At 36.4% G+C, this 21,919-nt stretch overlaps 1 protein-coding gene across 8 annotated transcripts in view; it reads right to left on the reverse strand.

The window, feature by feature from the left end:
• The window catches only part of PHC3 (polyhomeotic homolog 3), a 91,959-nt gene that overhangs the window by 55,192 nt on the left and 14,848 nt on the right, over nucleotides 1-21,919 (reverse strand). For 7 of the 8 annotated variants that reach the window (XR_006965805.1, XR_006965804.1, XR_006965806.1 and 4 more), the window contains exons 5-7: nucleotides 13,475-13,633; nucleotides 11,351-11,449; nucleotides 2,918-3,164 (exon numbers count right to left, since the gene is read on the reverse strand). Coding sequence is in view for 4 of the 8 variants with exons in the window: in XM_047100364.1 (XP_046956320.1) it covers nucleotides 2,918-3,164; nucleotides 11,351-11,449; nucleotides 13,475-13,633 (505 nt within the window). In the remaining 4 variants the exon portion in view is untranslated. The remainder of the gene's footprint in view (nucleotides 1-2,917; nucleotides 3,165-11,350; nucleotides 11,450-13,474; nucleotides 13,634-21,919) is intronic. The other variant, XR_006965807.1, reaches the window with a different exon arrangement.

The raw sequence follows: 21,919 nt of genomic DNA on the forward strand, positions 1-21,919 counted from the left end.
GGCATTCATTCTCTCTCTCTCTCTGCCCCTCCCTCCCCTCTCAAAATAAATAAACTTAAAAAAAAAAAAAAAAAGAACCAGGTACTGGGAGTTCAGTAGGACTGAAAATCTAAAAGTAGATCTCCTTGCTTGAACTCACCCTGAAAGAGGTCCTAGCTTTCTTTGAAGGTAGCATTCTCTTTGGCAGTAAACTAACCCACCCTTCATTATAATCTATCATAACTGTAAGAGTCACTAAAAACTGTCCCCTAAGCAGTCATTTCAAGTGCAGTGGGTCACTGCTTGTCCACACTGACTCCTCTATCAACACTGGCCAGAGGCTGGTTTGAGGCTAAAAATACTCTGGACAGTACAATACAAAAATCCTGTTATCAAGCCATACAGAGAACAGTACCTAAGCACACATAATGTTTATAAAAAAGAATTCACACCACACTATACTATGAATGGATTTATTAATTTATACATTATAACAAAGCCTGTACTTAATTTCCAAAATTCAAATGGGAAAAAAAATCAACTATTAATCCAACAAATATTTACTGTCCATCTATTGTAGAAAGTGTTTATAAGGTACAATTTATCGCTGTTAAGATTAAGGGATGAAAAGGTGAATCTGAAAAAGGATTAAAGGAGTTAATAATTGTAAAGTACTTGACATGTAAGTCCTCAATATTATTATCTTACTCTCAAAGAGCTTACTATCTAGGGAAAAGCTAAGTATATCAACAACTATAAAAGAAAAAGGACCATGAGGAAGCATAAAAATGCTATACAAGTTCAAAGTGATGAGAGATTTCTAACTAGGGGAATCAAACAATTACAAGACACTGAGGTTGGGTGCTGAGGATGCTGGCAATATTAACACAGAGGAAAGATGTAAGAGAAATAGGTTTAGGTGGAGAAAAAGGAGACTTCAGTAATATAAAATTAATCTTTAAGAAGTAATGCAGAGTTTTAAAAAGAAAGAAGACGCTTACTTGATGAAGTTGGATCAAAGGAGGGGTTTTTTAAGTTTATTTACCTATTTTGAGAAAGACATTTATTAGAAATAACTTTTTTTTAATTTATTTATTTTGAAAGAGAGAGAGAGAGTAGGCATGAGCACACAGGGGAAGGGCAGAGAGAGAGAGTGAAGGAGAATCCCAAGTGGATCCTGAGCTGTCAGCACAGAGCGTGCAAGGGGCTTGAACCCATAAACCATGAGATCATGAACTGAGCCAAAACCGAAAGTCAGACACTCAACTGACTGAGCCACCCAGGTGCCCCAGGAGGATTTTTAATGAAACATATGTGATGTCTAGCCCAGTGAATGACACACACACATACTTTCAATAAACAATAGTTGAAATAGCTATTGAAATAACATATGCAGATATATATAGGAGAAATCTAAGTATGCATGAGAAGCAAAGGAAAGGATCCAGCATGAGGGAAACAAAACATGCTGTAACAACTACAAGAAAAACTCAGGTGCTGGTAAAAAAAAAAAAAAAGATGCAAATCAATGACACAATCAGTGTTAACTTTAAAGTAGAAAGCAGATAACTCCTTATCTTATTATAAGTGAACAAAGCTCAACACTGAGAAATTCTGAGATGAATAGAAGAGATGGTAAGGAAACTCATGCTGGATGGCCCCAACATTTTCAGCATGAGAACCGTGAAACAGTTATCTGTGGACAGCAGAAGGTTTCAAAGGTTGATGAGAATGAAAATGACTTAACTGACTGCCTGACATCTTCCTCTCAGAAATGAAATAAAAGATGGAAAAAAAGCAACATGGTAAGGGAAATAATTACACAAAATCCTTAGTTTTGGAAAGTGGTAAACTCCACTCACTAATGACAACTTTACAAAAAATGTGTGCTTTTTTTTTTTTTAGAGGTTTTAATTTTGTTCCACTAAAGCATATTAAATAAACTATAGGCAAATCTTTTTTTTTTTTTTTCTTTAAAGCTAGAAGGTTTTATAATAACAAGCACTGACAGGATGTGGAGAAAAAGGAACCCTCTTGCACTGTTGACAGCAATGCAAACTGGTGCAGCCACTGTGGAAAACACGATGGAGGTTCCTCAAAAAATTAAAAATAGAACTATCCTACAATCCAGTAATTACACCAATGAGTATTTACCCAAAGAATATGAAAACACTAATTCAAAAGGATACATGCACCCCTGTTTTTGCAGCATTATTTACAATAGCCAAATTATGGACACAGCCCAAGTGTCCATCCATAGATGAATGGATAAAGATGTGTAGATATATACAATGGAATATTACTCAGCCATCAAAAAGAATTAAATCTTGCCATTTGCAACAACATATATAGAGCTAGAGAATTTAATGTTAAGTGAAACAAGAGAAAGACAACTACCATATGAATTCTTCACATGTAGAGTTTAAGAAACAAATGAACAAGAAAAAAAAACAAAAAAACAGATTCTTAACTACAGTGAACAAAGGGTTTACCAGAGGGGAGTGGATTGGGGGATGAGTGAAATAGGTGATGGAGATTAAGAGTATGCTTATCTTGATAAGCAGTAATAAAGAGAATTGTCGAATCACTACACTGTACACCTGAAACTAATATAACACTATACATTAACCATAGAAGAGTTAAAAAAATTTTTTAATCAAATAAATAAAAAATAAAAGCTATTGGTTTTACTAGTATAATGGGAGACCAGCACACAATGAAGATGTTAATCAAATGCTAACTGACCAAAAAAGTTTATTATTGTAATTTGTTTTAGCTGTTGGGCTCTTTTGGTTTCCCTTTTTTCAAGCTACAATACTGACTTTTTGTAAACTCATGAAATTCACATTTTAAAATGTTTTAAAAGCATTGTTCTTGTTCAAGTAATAGACATCTTTTGTATGAATAATGCAACTATTTTCAACAAGTTTTATCCTACCTGGTGCTATTAACTGGTGAATACTTGATGTCCGAGTGACAGCTGTGCTGCGTGATTCCAGACTTGGACTTTCTCCTTTCTTATTACTTTCTGGAGAAGGATCTCGTTGGCTGATTTTAGAACTGGTCACTGTTGTTTTGTTATGACAAATTGTCAATGACTGAGTTTGACTAGTGCTTTTTGGCGGACCGTTCTGTGAGCTAGATAATACACCCAACTTCTGGCTGCGTAATGTTAAATTCTGAACCTAAGAACCACACAACAAAAAATAAGGATGAAACAGATGGTATTAATTGAGATGTGATAATCATTACCATTATAACAATGACAACAAGTTTACATTACGCTTTTCATACATAAAGTTCCACTTTAAACAACTGATTAATCCTAAAGGAAAGGGGAGTTAGGACTCTAAGTAATCATACCTTAAATTAAGGAAAAAAATTTTTAGAAGACATTAAGGGAATCATTAAGAACAACATGAAAACAGTATGTATATAACAAATGAACTATGAATATGACGAAATTACTATGCAACATACTGCACTTTGAAGTTACCAGCTCAGAGACAGCCGAAGGGAGGGGAAAGAAGGGTATTCCAGATATGGGAGAAAACCGGAGCAAAGGTGCAGGGCAGAAGAGCCCAGGGTGCATAAGGGAAGAAGGAGCAATTCCTTCAACTTCACTTTCACTTCTCCAGGCCAAGATTGTAAAACACTGAAAGTTACAAGGGCCTCATGTTACATGGGCCTCACTGTTACTACACATACAGTTAGGAGAGTGCACAAAAGATACTGTCATCCTCATATAGATCAGAAAGAGGTACCAAAAGGAAAAAAAAAAACCCATTCTATTGAGATTATATGGAAACAACTCATCTTGTTTTTTTGTTTTTTGGGGTTTTGGGGGAGGGGGGCACTCATCTTGTAAATAAGAAAACTAATTCATCAAATCACCTACCCCATTGTGATAATTATGAAAATCATTTCCCATTAACTCCTTTTTAAAATCCTGTTGTTATGTAATACTAACTTGCCTCTGAGAACTAGATCTTGTGAACTAACAAGACTGTGCACAGACTTGAAATGGCTTATGGTCAAGGCTCCTGTCTACACCCAGGGTTACTCTACACATACTGCCAGTCTGGAAGGTAGCAAGGATCATCCCAACGACTCTCACCTGAGGTTTATAACATTTCCAAAGAGCAAGGCAGAAAATGCCTTTCCAAGAGCTGCCTAACCTTTCACCTACCTGGAATGAATGCATTAAATACGGCATGAGTAGGAAATTAAAGTAAGAGATTCTAAAGTGACAAAGCAAGTGAGATACTGAGGCATTATGAACACTCCTCAGTTTCATGTGTGGTCTGTCTCTGGAACTGCATCATTAACTGATACTCACAGGCGATCCATTCTCTTCACAAGTGCCAAATGCAGTGTTCAGCCAATGACAGACACTAAATAAATGTTTACTTCAGAGCAGTTGAAGCTTAAATCATTCTATTCTGAGCTACTGAAAAAAATTTCTAAGTGAGACTACATGGAGCATCTTCTCTGATTTTTGTCAAATACTCCATAGCAATGTAAGTGGACTAACAACTGCTGTATTATGAAAATTTAATGCAAAAATAAAATGTGCTAAAATCCAGGTTTCTAAGCTTGCCACTGAAAGCCCTCCACAGTCTAGGTCCAAACCACTTCAAGCTCATCTTCCACTACTCCAATCCACAATATTCATTCTAGCCAAACTGTTCTGCTCACCCTTCTCCAAACACATCTTGTACTTCCTTGATGTACTTGTTCATGTACTTGAGCCCTTGACTCAAGTTTCTCTTGCCTAAAATGCCAAATACTTCCTCAAAGCTGTCTCCTGAAGTCCAATCCATTCTTCAAGGCCCAGTAAAAATCACACTGACTCTCCCAAAGAAACCTCTACAAAGTCACTAGTTAGAAATAACGTCTCCTCCGTCTAGAAAGCATTTCCCATTGAAATTGGATCATATTGGCCTACAGCACTGACAAATATCTAGCTTATTTTAGAATTACTAATGTCTCTGCCAATGAAATACTGAGACTCTGGCTGGCAGGCTCTCATCTCTGACATGCATTTTTATACTCCCCACAGATGAGTGCTACAGACATAACAGAAACTCCACAAGTCTGAGATATTCTCCTATTTCTTATTTTAAAATATATGTTAACTGGCTTTTATTTATTTTTTTGGTAAGTATTTAGTTCTATGTTTTTTTTTTTTTTAGCAAACATTAAAATCTGTTCATATTTAACCAAAAAAAACTCAACAAATATCTAGTAGAGGCACATTAAAATCTTTCAGGAAGTAAGGAGAAAGAGCCTAAAATTTAACATCTGCCATAATTGATCTATAAGGTGAACCACATCACAATAATAACCAAAGGCTGAATTATAATCTAGAAAACTTGAAAGCTTTCTTTCAAATGAAAAGCATATTCACAGTAAATGAGGATTTCACACAATGAACGCTAAACCTGTAGCAGTCCATTTCTGTAGAATCATACAACTTTTCTTCTAATTTTACTTTCTGGAATTCTGAAAGAAAATATATGTGTGTCCTTATTATATATTTTATAAACTATATATTATTTATATGAAGAGATAAATTTTAGAATATGGCTGTAATAGCCATGGTCATCTCGGTTTATATGTTTACAATAAATTTCAAATCTGCTAACTATACTCAAAGTATGTTACTGAGTTAATTTAGCTGTTAATAGAAAGATCGACATGTTCAGATTTCCTTGACAGAGCTTCCCTTTTGAGAAGAACCCAACCTTTCTAGATACAGAATAGTAAGGCACTCTAATGTCCAATTTGCTTTCATCTGAACTTTTCGTATGATCAAATTATGGAAACGTTCTGACTTTTAAAAATGTCTAGGTTTCACATGACTTATTTCTGCTAATTTCACACATGACATTTTTACAGTGGATTCCTCAAATACTCTCACATCAATTATTTAATTTGTAACAAATACCGCGTGAATTACTATAGCATCCCTTCTTTGCAGATGAGGAAACTAAGATTTAATGTCAGACTGCTAACAGTGGAGTTGAGTTTCTAGTTTTTATTTTAAGCTTATTTATTTATTTTGAGAGAGAGAGAGTGAGTGAGAGCACACCAGGGGGAGGGACAGAGAGAGAGAGAGTAGACAGTCTCTGCACTGTCAGCACTGAACCCTATGCAGGGCTCAAACTCAGCAACAGTGAGATCATGACTTAAGCGGAAGTCGGAAGCTTAACCAACAGAGCCACCCAGGCGCTCCTGAGCTTCTAGCTCTTAAATCCAAAGGGCTGTTTTCTTCTCAATTCTAAAAGCATTTCCCCGATAGCATTGGTAAGTAAGATTTGTTGCTTTTAGTCCTGTATCTTTCTGAAAATTGTATTTTTTTTTACTTATTTTTATTTTCTTGGTCATGGTAGGGAAAAGGGATGGAGCATTTAAAATAGTAAATAAGGGGGGGGGGCCTGGATGGCTTAGTCGGTTGAGTGTCCGACTCTTGATTTCAGCTCAGGTCATAATTTCAGTTTGTGACTTGGAGCTCCACACTGGGTTCTGCATGGACAGCATGGAGCCTGCTTGGGATGTTCTCTCTCTTCCTTTCTCCACCCTTCCCCGCTTTCATGCACGTGCACTCTCTCTCTCAAAAATAAACATTAAACAAATTTTTAAATAAGTAATAGTAATCAAAGGTAAGATATTCCAAATTTCTTATTTTTGGATAGTATGCTACAAATAAAATTTTAATACAAAGGAAAAATTAACTTATACCAACTTCTGTAAAAGAGTATTAAAATAAAATGTCAACTTTGGTATTTCTCAATTATAAATTCATTGTTTAAAAATTTTCAAATATGGGGCTCCTGGGTGGCTCAATTGGTAAGCATCCGACTTCGGCTTAGGTCATGATCTCACAGTTCATGGGTTTAGGCCCTGCGTCTGGCTCTGTGCTGACAGCTCAGAGCCTGAAGCCTGCTTTGGATTCTGTGTCTGCCTCTCCCTCAGCCCCTCCCCAGCTCGTGCTCAGTCTCTCAAAAATAAATAAATGTTTAAAAAATTTTTTTAATAAAATAAAATTTTCAAATATAAGTTTAAAAATTAACAAAGTGGAACACAAATATTTCAAAACTAACAGCCCCGAATTTGAGGAAAGAATATTCAAAGTATTAGCATCCCCTACCACTGCCAGTTTCATTCACTGCCGTTTCAAAACCAAAGTAAAGAAAAAACATTTGTAGATAAATTCCTAAAGGTCAATCCATTCCTTTAGTTTCTCAAAGTCTATCCTTGAATTAAGTCAGATCATCACAGAGCCAAATACTTGTATCACATTGGCCTGAATCCCAAAGAGTCACTTTTATAAATTATTTTGACTATGTTCACATTTAAAGATACTACTAAAGACACTGTAAGATGTTTTCTCCATGAGAACCCACAACACAACTCTAGAGCACTCTAGAGAGCATGTAGTTGTTTCCTTAACAACTGGTTTATTCTACCTTGGAAACTATGAATCATTTAAATGGTTGTCTTTCTCTCTTCACTATTAGCTACTTGAAACCTAAGAACCAAATTCATGACTCATCTTTAGATACTGTATAACAAAAATGGTGATTAGTGGCATGTGATAGGTGCCAAGCACTATGCTAAGTACTTTATGAGTACTGTCTCTTTATTCCTTATAACAACTCTGAGCTATTTTAGTTTACAGTGAAGAAATTGAGGCTCAGGGCACCTGGCTGCCTCAGTCTTTAGAGTGTGTAACTCTTTATTTTTTTTAAGGTATGTATGTATGTATGTATTTAGAAAGTGAGAGAACACAAGTTGGGGAGGGGCAGAGAGAGAATCCCAAGCAGGCTCTGCAATGATAGTGTAGAGCCCAACACAGGACTCGAACCCACGAACCGTGAGATCATGACCTGAGATGAGGTTGGATGCTTAACCAACTGAGCCACCCAGGTGCCCTGGGTGTGCCAACTCTTGATCTCAGGGTTGAGAGTTCAAGCTCCACACTGGGTGGAGAGCTTACTTAAAAAAATAAAATAAAAAAAAAGTGAGGCTCAGCCCAGGTAATAATAACAAAAACATCTACTGAGTGCTACATATCAGATATTGTTCTATTTTTCAACTATTAACATATCTAATCCTCACTACAAAACTTTGAAGTAAGTATTTTATAAATATTTATTTTATACTGTTGAAACTGAGGCAAGAGATCAATGATATACAATGAGAAAGTGGTAGAGCATGTATTCCAATCGGGAGAGTCTGGCTCCAGAGACCAAACTTATAACACTACGCTACACTATGACCTCGTCCAAAATCAATCAACTGTTAAGTGACAAAGCTGGCAGTTGGTGCTGAAGTCAGAATCTGAACCCAGGTCTTTCTATTCTTCCCTTTGCAAAAAAAGTACTGGGTGCCTATAATGTTCTAGACACTAAATACATCTACTATTCATACTTCAACTTACCCTGCAAGTATGTATGACTATTAAACACGTTTGATAACTTGGCTAAAGTTATACAACTAATAAATAACTGAAGTGGGAGATAAAATTAAGTCCATGGAGGACTTCATGCATGTAATTTGATTTGGGAACCTCACTCCTAACTCCATGCCACTTTCCTATTTTAATTTCTGCTTTTTTCATGCATGTTTTCAATTGTTTTTATCTCGTTTTATTGTATGCATCTTGTAAATCAATTAGAATCTTGTTGGAACAAAGTCAAGCATTAAAAAAATAAACATATTCTGGAGGTTGATAATGGTCTTCCTTTATTAGGTTTACAAAACCAAAAGAAAACAGGAAGATCATTACTTCAACAAATTCACTCCACAAAGATATATCAAAAAGGCTCACAGCTCAGGTCATGATCTCCTGGTTCATGAGTTCAAGCCCCATGTAGGGCTCTGCGCCGCCCCTCTCTCACGTGTGCGCATGCAAATACTCTCTCCCCTCTCTCAAAATAAACTTAAAAAAAAAAAAAAGGTTGGAGCTCAAAAAACAAAGTTAACAAAGGTTTCATTTTGTAAATATGGAAACTAAAGTACAACAAAGTTAAGGAATTGTGGAGGGCTCACAGAGCACATTAGGAGAAACCTGACCACCATCTTTATATTCTGATATATGCAAAATGGTCTTTATTATTCAATAAATAATAAAGAGGTTCTACAAAAAGTACCAAAGAATATTACTACTCTCTCATTTTTTACCTTTTACCAAAAAATTGAGATTAAAAATATAAAGCTAAGGATGATTCTAAGATACACCTATTTCTGCCATATGTATCTAAAACATTTTTTATGGAAAAATACCTAAACAGTATCTATCATACAAAGTATTATTCTACACAATTGTTTTGATTTAAAATTTATTCTGGGTGCCTGGCTGGTTCAGTTGGTAGAGCATTTGACTTTTGATCTCAGGTTTGTGAGTTTAAGCCCCATGCTGGGTTGTAGAGATTAGTTAAAAAAATAACATCTTTAAAAAAACAAATTAAAACTTATTCAATTTAATTCATTTTAATCTTTACTGAGGTGTAACTTACATACAGTAAGATGAATAAACCAGTTCTACTGAATTTTGATATATGTATACACCATGTTACCACCACCCTAATGAAAATACAGGACATTTCCATTATCCTAAAAGTTCACCCATACCCTGGCACCAGTCAATCTCTCCCACATTCAGTCCCAGGTACCATCAATCTAATTTTTTCACGATAGATTAGCTGTACTTGTTCTAGGATTTCACATAAATAGAATCACAAGGTAGATACTGTCTGGTGTCTGCATTATTTGCTATTATAATGTTTCTGAGATGCATCAGGAGTTTGTCCTTTTTTATTTCTGAGTAATACTCCATAATTTGTTTATCCATTCACCAGTTTAAAGACATTAGTTGCTTCCAGTTCAGGGCTATTCTGAATAGAGCTGCCACAAACATTCATTTACACATCTTTATATGGCTATGTTTCCACACCTCTCAGAGTGAACACCTATAAACAGAATTGCTGGGTCATATGTTAAGTATATGTTTAACTTTTTTTAAATTTTGTTTGTATTTATTTATTTTTGAGAGACAGAAAGAGACAGAGCATGAGCATGGGCGGGGGGGGGGGGGAGGGGCAGAGAGAGAGGGAGACACAGAATCCGAAGCAGGCTCCAGGCTCTGAGCTGTCAGCACAGAGCCTGATGTGGGGCTTGAACCCATGAACCGTGAGATCATGACCTGAGCTGAGGTCAGACACTTAACTGACTGAGCCACCCAGGCGCCCCAGTATATGTTTAACTTTATAAAGAACTGACAAACTGTTTTCCAAAATCACTGAACCATTTTACAATCTCACCAGCAATATTATGAAATTGTGGTTGCTCCACATTCTCACCAACATGTGGTATTATGAGTCTCCTTCATTTCAGCCATTCTAGTGTGTAGTGATATTCACTGTGATTTTGATTTTGATTTCTAAAGGGATTAATGATGTTGAACATTTTTTTCATGTGCTTATCATGGCCTTTTGTATATCTTCCTTTGCAAAGTGTTAAATCTTTGGCCCATTTTTAACTGAATTGCTCACGATCTTATTGAGTTGTAAGCATAGTTTGTATATTCTGGATACAAGTCTTTTGTCAGATGTATGTACTATGAACATTTTTCCTCAGTCTATGGACCGCCTCTTCACTTTGGTAACAATGTTTTTTGAAGATTTTAATTTTGATAAATTCCAATTTGTTATTTTCTTTCACGATTAGTACTGTTTGTGTCCTAAGAAAGCTTTGTCTACCCTAATGTTGTGAAGATAATGCTATGTTTTCCTGTAGAGATTTTGTAGTTTTGGCTTTTACCTTTAAGTCTACATTGTACTTCTAGTTTACTTTTGTGAATGGTGAGGAGAAAATTAAGGTTCGTTTCTCTCATAGTACCAAACAAGATAATACTCTATTCAATTTTTCAAATTAAAAATATCCCCAATTCACTTTTAAACTTAAAATCTATCTTGACTTACGTTATTACACAACTGCTTACAAAATAATCTACACAAAAGAATACAACTCACATAATAAGAGCAATAAATCTGCTTTATAATAAAACAAACATATATAACAGCAAAACCTCATTAACTTTCACTAAGGTCAAATAACCTAAATATCTGTGTTTAATGGCAATATAATTTGTTTGTTTTGTTTTGATTGGTTTTGTTTTGTTTTTAATATAATTTGTATAAAACCAAAAAACCTTCTTGAAGTTCTCATGGTATTTTATTAAATTCCAATCTGAAATGTACAACAGAGAGCACTGTAACCATCAGTAACTTAAACACAACGTATGCTTATCTTTAACCTGAAGATCCAGACCTCAAGTACCACATTATGAAGCAGACAAGCTCACCTGAGTAGCTGCAGACTGACAGGAAGATGACGATGACGACGAGACAACAGGAATGTCAGACTGTACAGCAGCCACAGTGGTAGCGGGTGTGAAAATCAGCTGTACAGACAGAAAAACCAAAAAAATACCCTAAGACAAAAGAACGTGTCCCACACACAATGTATAGCAGGCAAGAGAGACTGAAATTTGTGACAGAAAGACAATGCAGTTTAGGATTGTCTCCTAAGCAAAAGGTTTTACGTGACAAAGAGAAGTTTCTAATAGAGAACTAAAAAAAATAAATAAAAATTAAAAAAAATAAAAAAACCATAAACAGTTTGAAACAGCTCATGATTCTGATGAGTAGAAAAATAAATCAGTGCTCAAAAAAGAAAATGTATTTTGGTAATATGAAATCCTCATACCAAATTTTGCCCCAAATAAGCTACTATGATGCTTAAACTTTTGCCAGCTTAAAACTATGGCAGGATTCCTAAAATGGAAGTTATTTACAGTGGACAACCATAGTCACTACTCTTGAATACAAATTTCAGTGAGAAACCTGAAAAGAAACACAAAAGTCTTTTCAGTGTTCTTCATCACAAAAGATAACTATGCTACAAACTACACTACAGTATTTCACTCAGCCACATGGGATCTATAGTACAAACCTAGGCTGCTCTTGATTTTAAAACTATTCATAAAGAAATATTCATTCCAAATGTAAATGCCACAACATGTCAAAATACAACAATGAAACACCTGCAAAAAAGCTTCACATCAAATAAAGGAAGACATACTCGATTTATTTATCATCACCATCTCTTCATATGTTATTTTTTAATATTGAAACAGAATGCCATTAGTTTAAAAAGGCAATACAATCCACTCAGAGATTATCCAATTTAGTAAATTATGAGAGTTATTTCAAACAATGTGAAAATGTTCTATTTCAAAGTTGCATTACAAATTATTCAGTTTCCTATTTAAATTAAAATTACCAGTCAAGAGATCTTTTAAATTTCAGTTCTTTATATGCTAAATTTAAATGAATTAACCAAGTATAACTTTCACAAGAAGGTAATTCCCAGAATAAACAGCTGAAAGCAGGAAACCTCAAGAGAAAATGTTCTATGTAGCTTGAACCATGTGAACCTGCAAGTTTTATAAAGAGGTCAAAGTGGTCATTTCAAATAGTTTAGTCTAATTTTAAAGCATATTATTAATTAAATAAGATCTCCTGGGGAAATAAAATCAGAAATATGGTAATGTCTACTGAATAATCTGTAAATAAAAGGTCGGTCATGTCATGGTTTCCTCTTAGAAATACGATGGAAAACTCTGTCATTTTAGTGGAAAACTGGTGATCCAGATATATATTCATTCACTGAACAAAAAAGAATATAAATAAATATATATTAGGCCAAAGCTCTTGTCTAGCTACCTGTAAAGACACCAAATAAAGTAAATGTCAACAATTTCTACATTCCTTAAAGAAGCTCGATAGTCAAATTAGGAAATCAGCAGGTACTCAAATAAAGAATAGCCAAATTAACATTCCTGTATTAACAAAAGATCAAAGTAAACACAACACAAATACCTCTCAGATTTTGAGATGGGAATAACCAAAGCTAAAAATCATCTGGTAAACTACCAGGAACTCCAATCCAGATTTCAGAAGATCCCACAACATAAATTCTAACTTAACAGTTAACCACCAAGTTTTTAACATTTGTAACTACTTCATCAAATTTAGGATGTCAAAGATACACAATGGCTTTCTTATCACTGCAACTCTCAATTATTATACTGTAAGATGCCATCAGTTATAAATGCATCTCAGTTTCAGAGATGTAAAAATGTGAAATTGGTTTGAAATCAATAAAACTTTATATTAAAAAATCGCTCCATGTTACAGAATCTGTTAGCTTCCCAAAGTTGCTACTATTTGATACACCAAGAAGGCCTACCAATTAAAAGTAGAATTTTTCATGACATATATGTATAAGAGCGAAGCACACATATAAAAAATTTGTTAACCATTTCTTAAATATTAAAAATGCCTCTTACTGCATCAAATCAAGAAACATTTTGATCTCTCTCAAGTCCTTAAACACTGAAAAAATTTGGTAGCTCATATCTTACCATTTGAGCTCGGAGATACATTTGAGCTTGGCTTGCCGTTAGGGTAGGGGAGGTACTCCCTAGTAACATAGTCTGTTGGGTAATACTGCCGCTGGTAGAACTGGAAGCCTGGGAACGGCTTATTAACTGTGCAGGTGTAGGAGAAGTGGAGAGGTTGATCTAAGGAAGAAAACATATTAGGTCATAGGCTTCCATTTTTTGTTTCCGTGCCAGTGAATCTCACCAAGCTGCAGTTAGGCAATCAATGGTATAAACTATGGCTAAGGAACCTAAAAGAGAGGGCTTCATCTTTGACAGAGCCTCCTTCACTTCTCTGGGCGATTATCTGCACATATGCAAACAACACTATGTACTGATTAGTAATTAGGATAATTTTTAAGGATATCCTTGAGGTGTTTTGATAAGATTCCAGTACCTTAAAATATCATTTCCACTACCTCCTAAAAATTAGGGTTAATGTTCCATTATTTTAATATTCCTTATAACACTTGAATCAACAGTTTATACTATTTTGTCAGATTCTGTCACATTTTGAGGGTTTTCTCAAGTGAACAAAAATTAAAACACAGATAATCCATTCACATATATATATATAAACATACATATAACACATAATTAGTATAACGTTCTCCCTCAAAAGCTCTCAAAGAATACAATTACTACTTGTCAAACGGAAAAATCCTGAATACTGATTACAAAATTAAATTATAAGCACTACCTTAAAGTTAAAACTGCTGTTAAAAAAAAAGAAAACTAGTGCACAGTCTATCTCTAGGATACATAAAAAACTGATAAATGGTTATTATCTATAAAGGCAAACTGGGTGAGGCAGGTAGAGAACAAAGGGAAACACATATACCCTTTATCTTTCCAATTTCACACCACATGCATATATTATCCTTTTTTTTGTATTTTTTGTGTTTTATTTCTCTATTTTGATTTTTTAATGTTTATGTATTATCCATATTAAAAATAAATATTTTAACAAGAATAATATAACCTGACCTCCAATACTTTAAAATTAAGAAATAAATTATAAAGCAGTTTATTAGACTTTTGATTCAAGCGACAAGGTAGACTAAACAAATACATCTATGTGCCCAAATACACTCACTGAAATGCCAAATCAACAAGAAAAACTAGAATACAATTGAACTCCTAAAGGGCAAGGATGGGGGGGGTGGAATTCCCAGGTTCCAGAAAGGAAGAAACTCAAAGATGTAAGCTCTAGCTGACAGGAAGGCAGTCTCAGGGGATCCTGGTCTAGAGATAGAAGACCTGATTCTGAACCTATTTCAGGCAAGAGCTGGAGGTAAAACCCCTATTTTGAGCCGAGATCTTCAAAAGCGGTGCTCAGTATGTGCAAAGGGACTGGAAATGCTCCACCCATGTACCCTGAGAAGCGGCAAGGGAGCTTGCCATCTGCCCTGCCTTCAATGGAAGGAGAGAGGCTCCAATGAGAATCATAACACCAGGCTTGCACCATGTGGGGGATACAAAATCAAATTTACACCACCTGCAGTTCCATAACCCATCCCAAAACATTAGCATTTAAACCAGTTCAGGACATCTGTTAAAATGAATAAGGTATCTATCTGTTAAGCTAAAAGAGTGACTGGAGGAAGCTAAGTGAAGGATATATTGGAGGTTTTGCATAACTTCCTAGGAGTCTATAATTATTTAAAAATAAAACCGTTAAAAAAAAAAAACACAGTATAGTGGGTACACAAGAGTTGGTTAATGAATTCTCTAAACTTATCTGTTATCTTTTGATTTAAAAAAATATATGCACTGGCACACCTGTGTGGCTCAGTTGGTTAAGCATCTGACTCTTGATTTCGGCTGAGATCATGATCTCACAGTTTGTGATTTCAAGCCCCATGTAAGGCTCTGCATTGACAGCTCAGAGCCTGCTTGGGATTCTCTCCCTCTCTGCCCCTCTCCTGCTCTCTTTCTCAAAATAAATAAATAAACATTTAAAAAAATAAAAATACGGGCTCCGTGCTGACAGCTCAGAGCCTGCAGCCTGCTTCAGTTTCTGTGTCTCCCCTTCTCTCTGCCCCTCCCCTGCTTTCACTCTTTCTCTGTCAAAAGAAAACAAACGTTGAATAAAATTTTTTTATAAAAAAAAATACAAATAAAAAATAATATGTGTACTTAAATCTAGAATTCAGTGCATAAAGGCAATGAATATCATACACAGAATTATTCTGCAATATGGTTTTTACTCCTGGCACAACACTAAAATCCCATTAGCAATAATCACCAATGTCTTCCATCTAACAAATTCAGTGGATTCCTTCCAGACCATTCCCTCTCAATCTTCTTTACCAGCTCTTCTTTCTGGCCCACCCCCATAGTGTTCATGTTTTGTTCTCAACACTTTTCTTCATGAATTCCTAGATTATCACATCTACACTACCACAGTCTCAAAAAAAAAAAAAAAAAAAACTTGGGGCGCCTGGGTGGCGCAGTCGGTTAAGCGTCCGACTTCAGCCAGGTCATGATCTCGTGGTCCGTGAGTTCGAGCCCCGCGTCAGGCTCTGGGCTGATGGCTCAGAGCCTGGAGACTGTTTCCGATTCTGTGTCTCCCTCTCTCTCTGCCCCTCCCCCGTTCATGCTCTGTCTCTCTCTGTCCCAAAAATAAATTAAAAACCTTGAAAAAAAAAAAAAACTCAAATCTGATGACTCTCCATCCTTGATTATAAATTCATTCAGAGCTCCAGATCCAAATACCTACAGAATACATCTTTCTGGATATCTCTTATCAACTCAAATTCAGCGTGTTCATACACCAAACTCATTATAATTCCTTCTTAAACCAGCTTCACCTCAAATGGCCACAGGTATCCTCTAAAATCCCGTAAGACAGATTATATGGAAGTCATCCTGAATCTTCCTTCTCCTTTACTAACATACAAAATCGGTCACACCTTACTGTTTATACATCTTTATTTTCTTCATTTTCATTTTTAATCACTTAGTTTGAGAGTTTGGGCCTATGGCACTTCCAGCTAGATTACTTTAGCAGCTGCAAACTGACCTCCATGCCTGAAATCTTGTTTCCTCCCACTTGCCATATAGTCTTTCCCTGATTTAATTAACCGACCATTTAAAAATCTGGGTAGCTTCAACCTCCCCTGACTACCTCTCTAGCATCAACTCCTTTCACTCCTCCATACACAACTTTCACATGAGCCATATGAAGCTACTTGCAATATCATAATATCCCAGGCCTCTGTGGCCCTAGTAACAATGCTCTGGACTGGTCTGAGCATCCTCTTAGCCCGTGCCCCACCCCATCTGCACCTAGGTAGTGAACAACCCTCTTTCAAAAATCATCTGCTCTAATAAGCTTTTTTCAGGCATCCCTACATCCCACAGTAGAACTACTTCCCTTCCTTTTTGCTTGTTATCATCCATATACTTCTAGCATATACTTCTATCTCACTCTTATTTATAAACAATAATTTCTATAAGGTGGGGGATCATGGACTATTTGCCTTAATATATCCAATACATACAAAAGTACCTTCATTCAATAAGTTTACTGAGTTAATGAATGCCATGTTATTTTAAGGCACACTTCATAACTTTAATTAATATATAAGCCCAACACAGAGTATCAGTAGATGTGTAAGAGAGAAAAAAAGCCATTTTGGTACAGTCCCTAACAAAGCAGAGTAAAAAGGCAGAGGCAGTGTGGTAATACTAGTTCAACTCTATTTTTGATGTGCTTTATAATAAATTATTAATAGCCCCCTCCCAAAGCTTTTTATTTTCCTATACCTCTACAAATGGACACTTTGAACAAAGCCTTGCTGCAAAGATTAAATCACTTAGCAGGGTAAAACTGGACTCAGGTTTTCTGACCCATGTGCTTTGGCATTCAGAGTTGTCTTCTACACCCTGATCACTTGCTAATTTGGGTCATTCTGCAGTAATAGTGCCATGGCACTTTTTTTCGTCAGTGGAAGGAAGAAGGGGAGGGGAGGGGAGGAACTCTAGTAAGAATAGACCACACACTCTTTAAACAGAAACACACAAAAAAAGTCTTTATAAAAAATGGTTTGCTGGTAGCTAAAATGCCTGAGAGTGCTCTGTAAGGAAGCAGAACACAAAGTACAAACAGAATGCTTTTCTTTTTCTTAAAAAAGAAAAAAAGGAAGTATGAAAACTAAATTGTAACTTCCTCACCACCTGCATTCCATTCTGTGCAGGCTGTAAGATTAAAAAACCAATATCATGTTTATTTTTAAGTTCCACATAGCAAGTGTCTCCTCACAAATGCCTAACCCATGAGGGCAAATGTATCTGTGTGAGAAGTCCATCTCCACAACTCATCTAACTAAAAAAACTTCCTTTCCTTTCCACAACTGATAAGCCTCTCCTCTACTCTCTGCTTTGGTCTGTTGACCTGAACCAGAGCCTTAACTGTTTGCATTATATTCTCTGTTAATTCCATCCCAACATTCCTAATTTCTTATCACTTTAAAGCCTTTGCCAATCCTGTCACCTCATACCCAAAGACCCATACTCCACAAAGGACCCATACTCCTTGAGCCCTTATTACGGAAGCTCTCTTCCCAGTTGGAAGCACTAATTCCAAGAGTCACCAGAGAAAACCACGTATACCAAGAAAAGCCATTTGACTCCCAACCATCTTGGTATCTGCCCAAAAGGAGGTTACATAGGGTGTCCGGCCCAGAATTCTCCCTAAAGCCAAAGCCCATTTGAGAACCACTCCTGTTATATGACTGATCAAAATCAATCAGGTATGTCTACAGAGACATAATAGTTCACAGACATTAAAAGGATAATATATATCTGTAATATTCAATGACAGGAAAATATCTTTAATGACCCACTGAAGAATGAAAAAACTGTAGAACATATAGAGTACATTCCTTGCATTCCCACTTACATAATTATGTGAAAATGTCCTCATGCATACATACATATCACATGTGAAAAACACGTTGAGAGAAAAATGAATGCATAGTATATGCACACAATAATGCACTCATAAAATTGTATGTGATTAAATTTCACATATACATGGATACACACACACGCCCCTCTGGAAGGACAGTCACCAAAATTTAAAGGTGACTAGGGGCGCCTGGGTGGCGCAGTCGGTTAAGCGTCTGACTTCAGCTCAGGTCACGATCTTGCGGTCTGTGAGTTCGAGCCCCGCATCAGGCTCTGGGCTGATGGCTCAGAGCCTGGAGCCTGCTTCCGATTCTGTGTCTCCTTCTCTCTCTGCCCCTCCCCCCTTCATGCTCTGTCTCTCTTTGTCTCAAAAATAAATAAACGTTAAAAAAAAAAAATTAAAAAAAAAAAAAAGGTGACTAATCCCCACTATGGGTAAAATTTGGGATAATGTGTATTTTCTTTTTTGTCTTTTCTATGTAGGTATTAACTTTAAAATAGGAAAGGAAATGTTATTTTCCTTTTTTTTTTTTTTAATGTTTAGTACATTGTTTTGTTTTTACCACTTCAACGCAGTGTATACCTTTTCCTGGCTCATTATTCAGTGGGTATTAGTAGGTAATTCAAGTGTCTATAAGAATAAAATATTAATATTTCAAATAATATCTACCCATTTAGATAATATCTACCTAATATTTCAAATAATATCTACTTAAAGGATATCCTTTAAGAGACTGCACGCTTTTTTAATTTTTTTTAATGTTTATTTTTGACAGAGAGAGAGAGAGAGCGCGAGCGAGCGAGCGAGCATGAGCGGTGGAGGGGCAGAGAGCGAGGAAGACACAGAATCTGAAGCAGGCTCCAGGCTCTGAGCAGTCAGCACAGAGCCCAACACAGGGCCTGAACTCACAGACCACGAAATCATGACCTGAGCCACAGTCGGACACTCAACCGACTGAGCCACCCAGGCGCCCCAAGACTGCACACTTTTAATAATACTATGAAATAAAATGTGTATCCTATTTATTATAGAAAACCATTATTTCTACTATCTGAGATTCAAGCTATAAACATAACAGCAAAACAAACAAGAAATCTCATAATCTCCCATTTGCTTTCAGATTTTGACATCTTAGAAAAACTGCAATGCTGAAACAATTAAAATATGGTAAGTAACTTAAAATGTCCAGCAATGGAGATGGTTATATAAGATAAAGTGCATCCATACTGTGCAACACTATGCAATAGCTTAAGTAAGATTGAACTCTGTGTGCTAACACAGAAAGATCTCAAGACACCATGGAGTGTAAAACACAGAATGCAGAACACTGCTCCCAGTGCATAAAAATATATGTTAACATATACACACCCATTTCTTTTTTTTTTTTTAATGTTTTATTTATTTTTGAAAGAGCACAAGCAGGGGAAGAGCAGAGAGAGGGGCACAGAGGATCTGAAGCAGGCTCTGCGCGGACAACAGCCAGCCCAATGTGGGGCTTGAACTCACGAATGAGATCATGACCTGATCCAAAGTCAGACACTCAACCGACTCAGCCACCCAGGTGCTACTACACACATTTCTTTATGCTCTATATGTCCATAATGCATAGGTAAAAGATGTGATGGAGGGATATCCAGCACACTGAGGAGTCAGAAGGACTGAAGAGGACTGAAAGAAGGCAGAAGGGGACAGAGGGCTGAAGGGGACTTAACACTTTTTTTTACTTTTGCTGTACTTTTGGAATATTTTACAAGAATGTGGTAAAGCTGCTCATGACTGTACAAATATCCAGGCTACAATTTTATTTTAAGGTGGTTAAGTTTTGGAATAGGTCCAAAACATAAACTCAATCACTTGAGATTTCATTTTTAAAAATCCATGACTAGGGGCACCTGGGTAGCTCAGTCAGTTGAGCATCTAACTTAGGCTCAGGTCACGATCTCACGGTTCATGGGTTTGAGCCCCGTGTCAGGGTCCGTGCTGAACTCTTGCTTAGAGCCTGGAGCCTGCTACAGGTTCTGTGTCTCTTTTTCTCTCTGCCCCCACCCCCACCGCTGCTTGTATCTCACTCTGTCCCTCAAAAATAAATGTAGGGGCGCCTGGGTGGCTCAGTTGGTTAAGCGTCCGACTTCGCTCAGGTCATGATCTCACGGTCCGTGAGTTCGAGCCCCGCGTCGGGCCCTGTGCTGACAGCTCGGAGCCTGTAGACTGTTTCAGATTCTGTGTCTCCCTCTCTCTGCCCCTCCCCCATTCATGCTCTGTCTCTCTCTGTCTCAAAAATCAATAAACGTTAAAAAAAAAAATTAAAAAATAAATGTAAAATAAAAAAAAATTTTTAATTAAAAAAAAAAATCCTTGATTAAAGTAACTCCTAAATTAGGGGCACCTGGTGACTCAGTTAAGCATCCCACTTCCACTCAGGTCATGGCGGCACAGTTCATGGGTTCAAGCCCCGCACCGGGCTCTCCACTGTCAGTGTGGAGCCCGCTTCATACCCCATCTCCCTCTCTCTCCACTCCTGCCCCACTTAAATGTGAATGTGCTCTTTCTCTCTCAAAAATAAATAAACATTTCAAAAAATAAAATAAATAAAGTACCTCTTAAAATAGGTAAGAGGATGAGGACACTAGCAATAGAACACCGAGAATGACTGATTATAAGCAAATAATTTTCTCTCAGAAAAACTTACAATGGATTCATTTGATACATGATTAATCTGATTTAGACATTTTTAGGGGAAAGTAAACATTTTTAAGATTGATCTAAAAACAATCTCACTGACCCAAAAAGTGTACTCTTAGGAAATCTCTTAAAAGAAAATAACTAGATATGTCAACAAAGATATATAACAGAATATTCAATGCAGGTTTACTTATAATAGCAAAATTTCCAATACAGTCACATGGGGGTTAGGGCATCAACAAACGAATTTTGGGTAGATGCACAAGACGTGACTAATCACCAGACCTCAACATGAACTCCAAACTCACAGATCCAATGTCTACTCAACATCTACAAGTGGGTATCTAATATCCACCACAAATTCAGAATGTCCAAAACCAAACTCCTGATTTTCTTCTCCAACACCTGCTTTGGCAGGTCCTTCCAGAGTTTCAGGCCAAAATGCTACAGTTATCCTTGACTCTTCACATTTCCTCACATCTTTTATTCAGTCCATCAGCACATCCTATTAGCTCTACTTTTAAAACATATCCAAATCTCTATAATAAAATATTGGTGAAAAAAAAAGTCTAGAATCTGGCCAACCACATTTCACCACATTTACTATCACCATCACAGTCTAAGCCACTAATCTCTCAGATAACCATTAAAAACCATTTAACTGGTCTCCCTGCTTCTATCTTTGCCCCCTAGAACCTAACACTGTCACTAAGTTAAAACCTGTCTGAGATCATGTGGCTTCCCTACCGAAATAGCTCTTCTCTCCAATAGCTTCGCAATTAAATGTGAGTAAAAGTTTTATCATCTCTTCCCAAATGGATTACAATTAC

Source organism: Lynx rufus, unplaced genomic scaffold, assembly GCF_022079265.1.
Source record: "Lynx rufus isolate CCGP_SWC_20201006 ecotype Redwood Valley unplaced genomic scaffold, mLynRuf1.p SCAF_5, whole genome shotgun sequence".
In the NCBI taxonomy this organism is placed as follows: domain Eukaryota; kingdom Metazoa; phylum Chordata; class Mammalia; order Carnivora; family Felidae; genus Lynx; species Lynx rufus.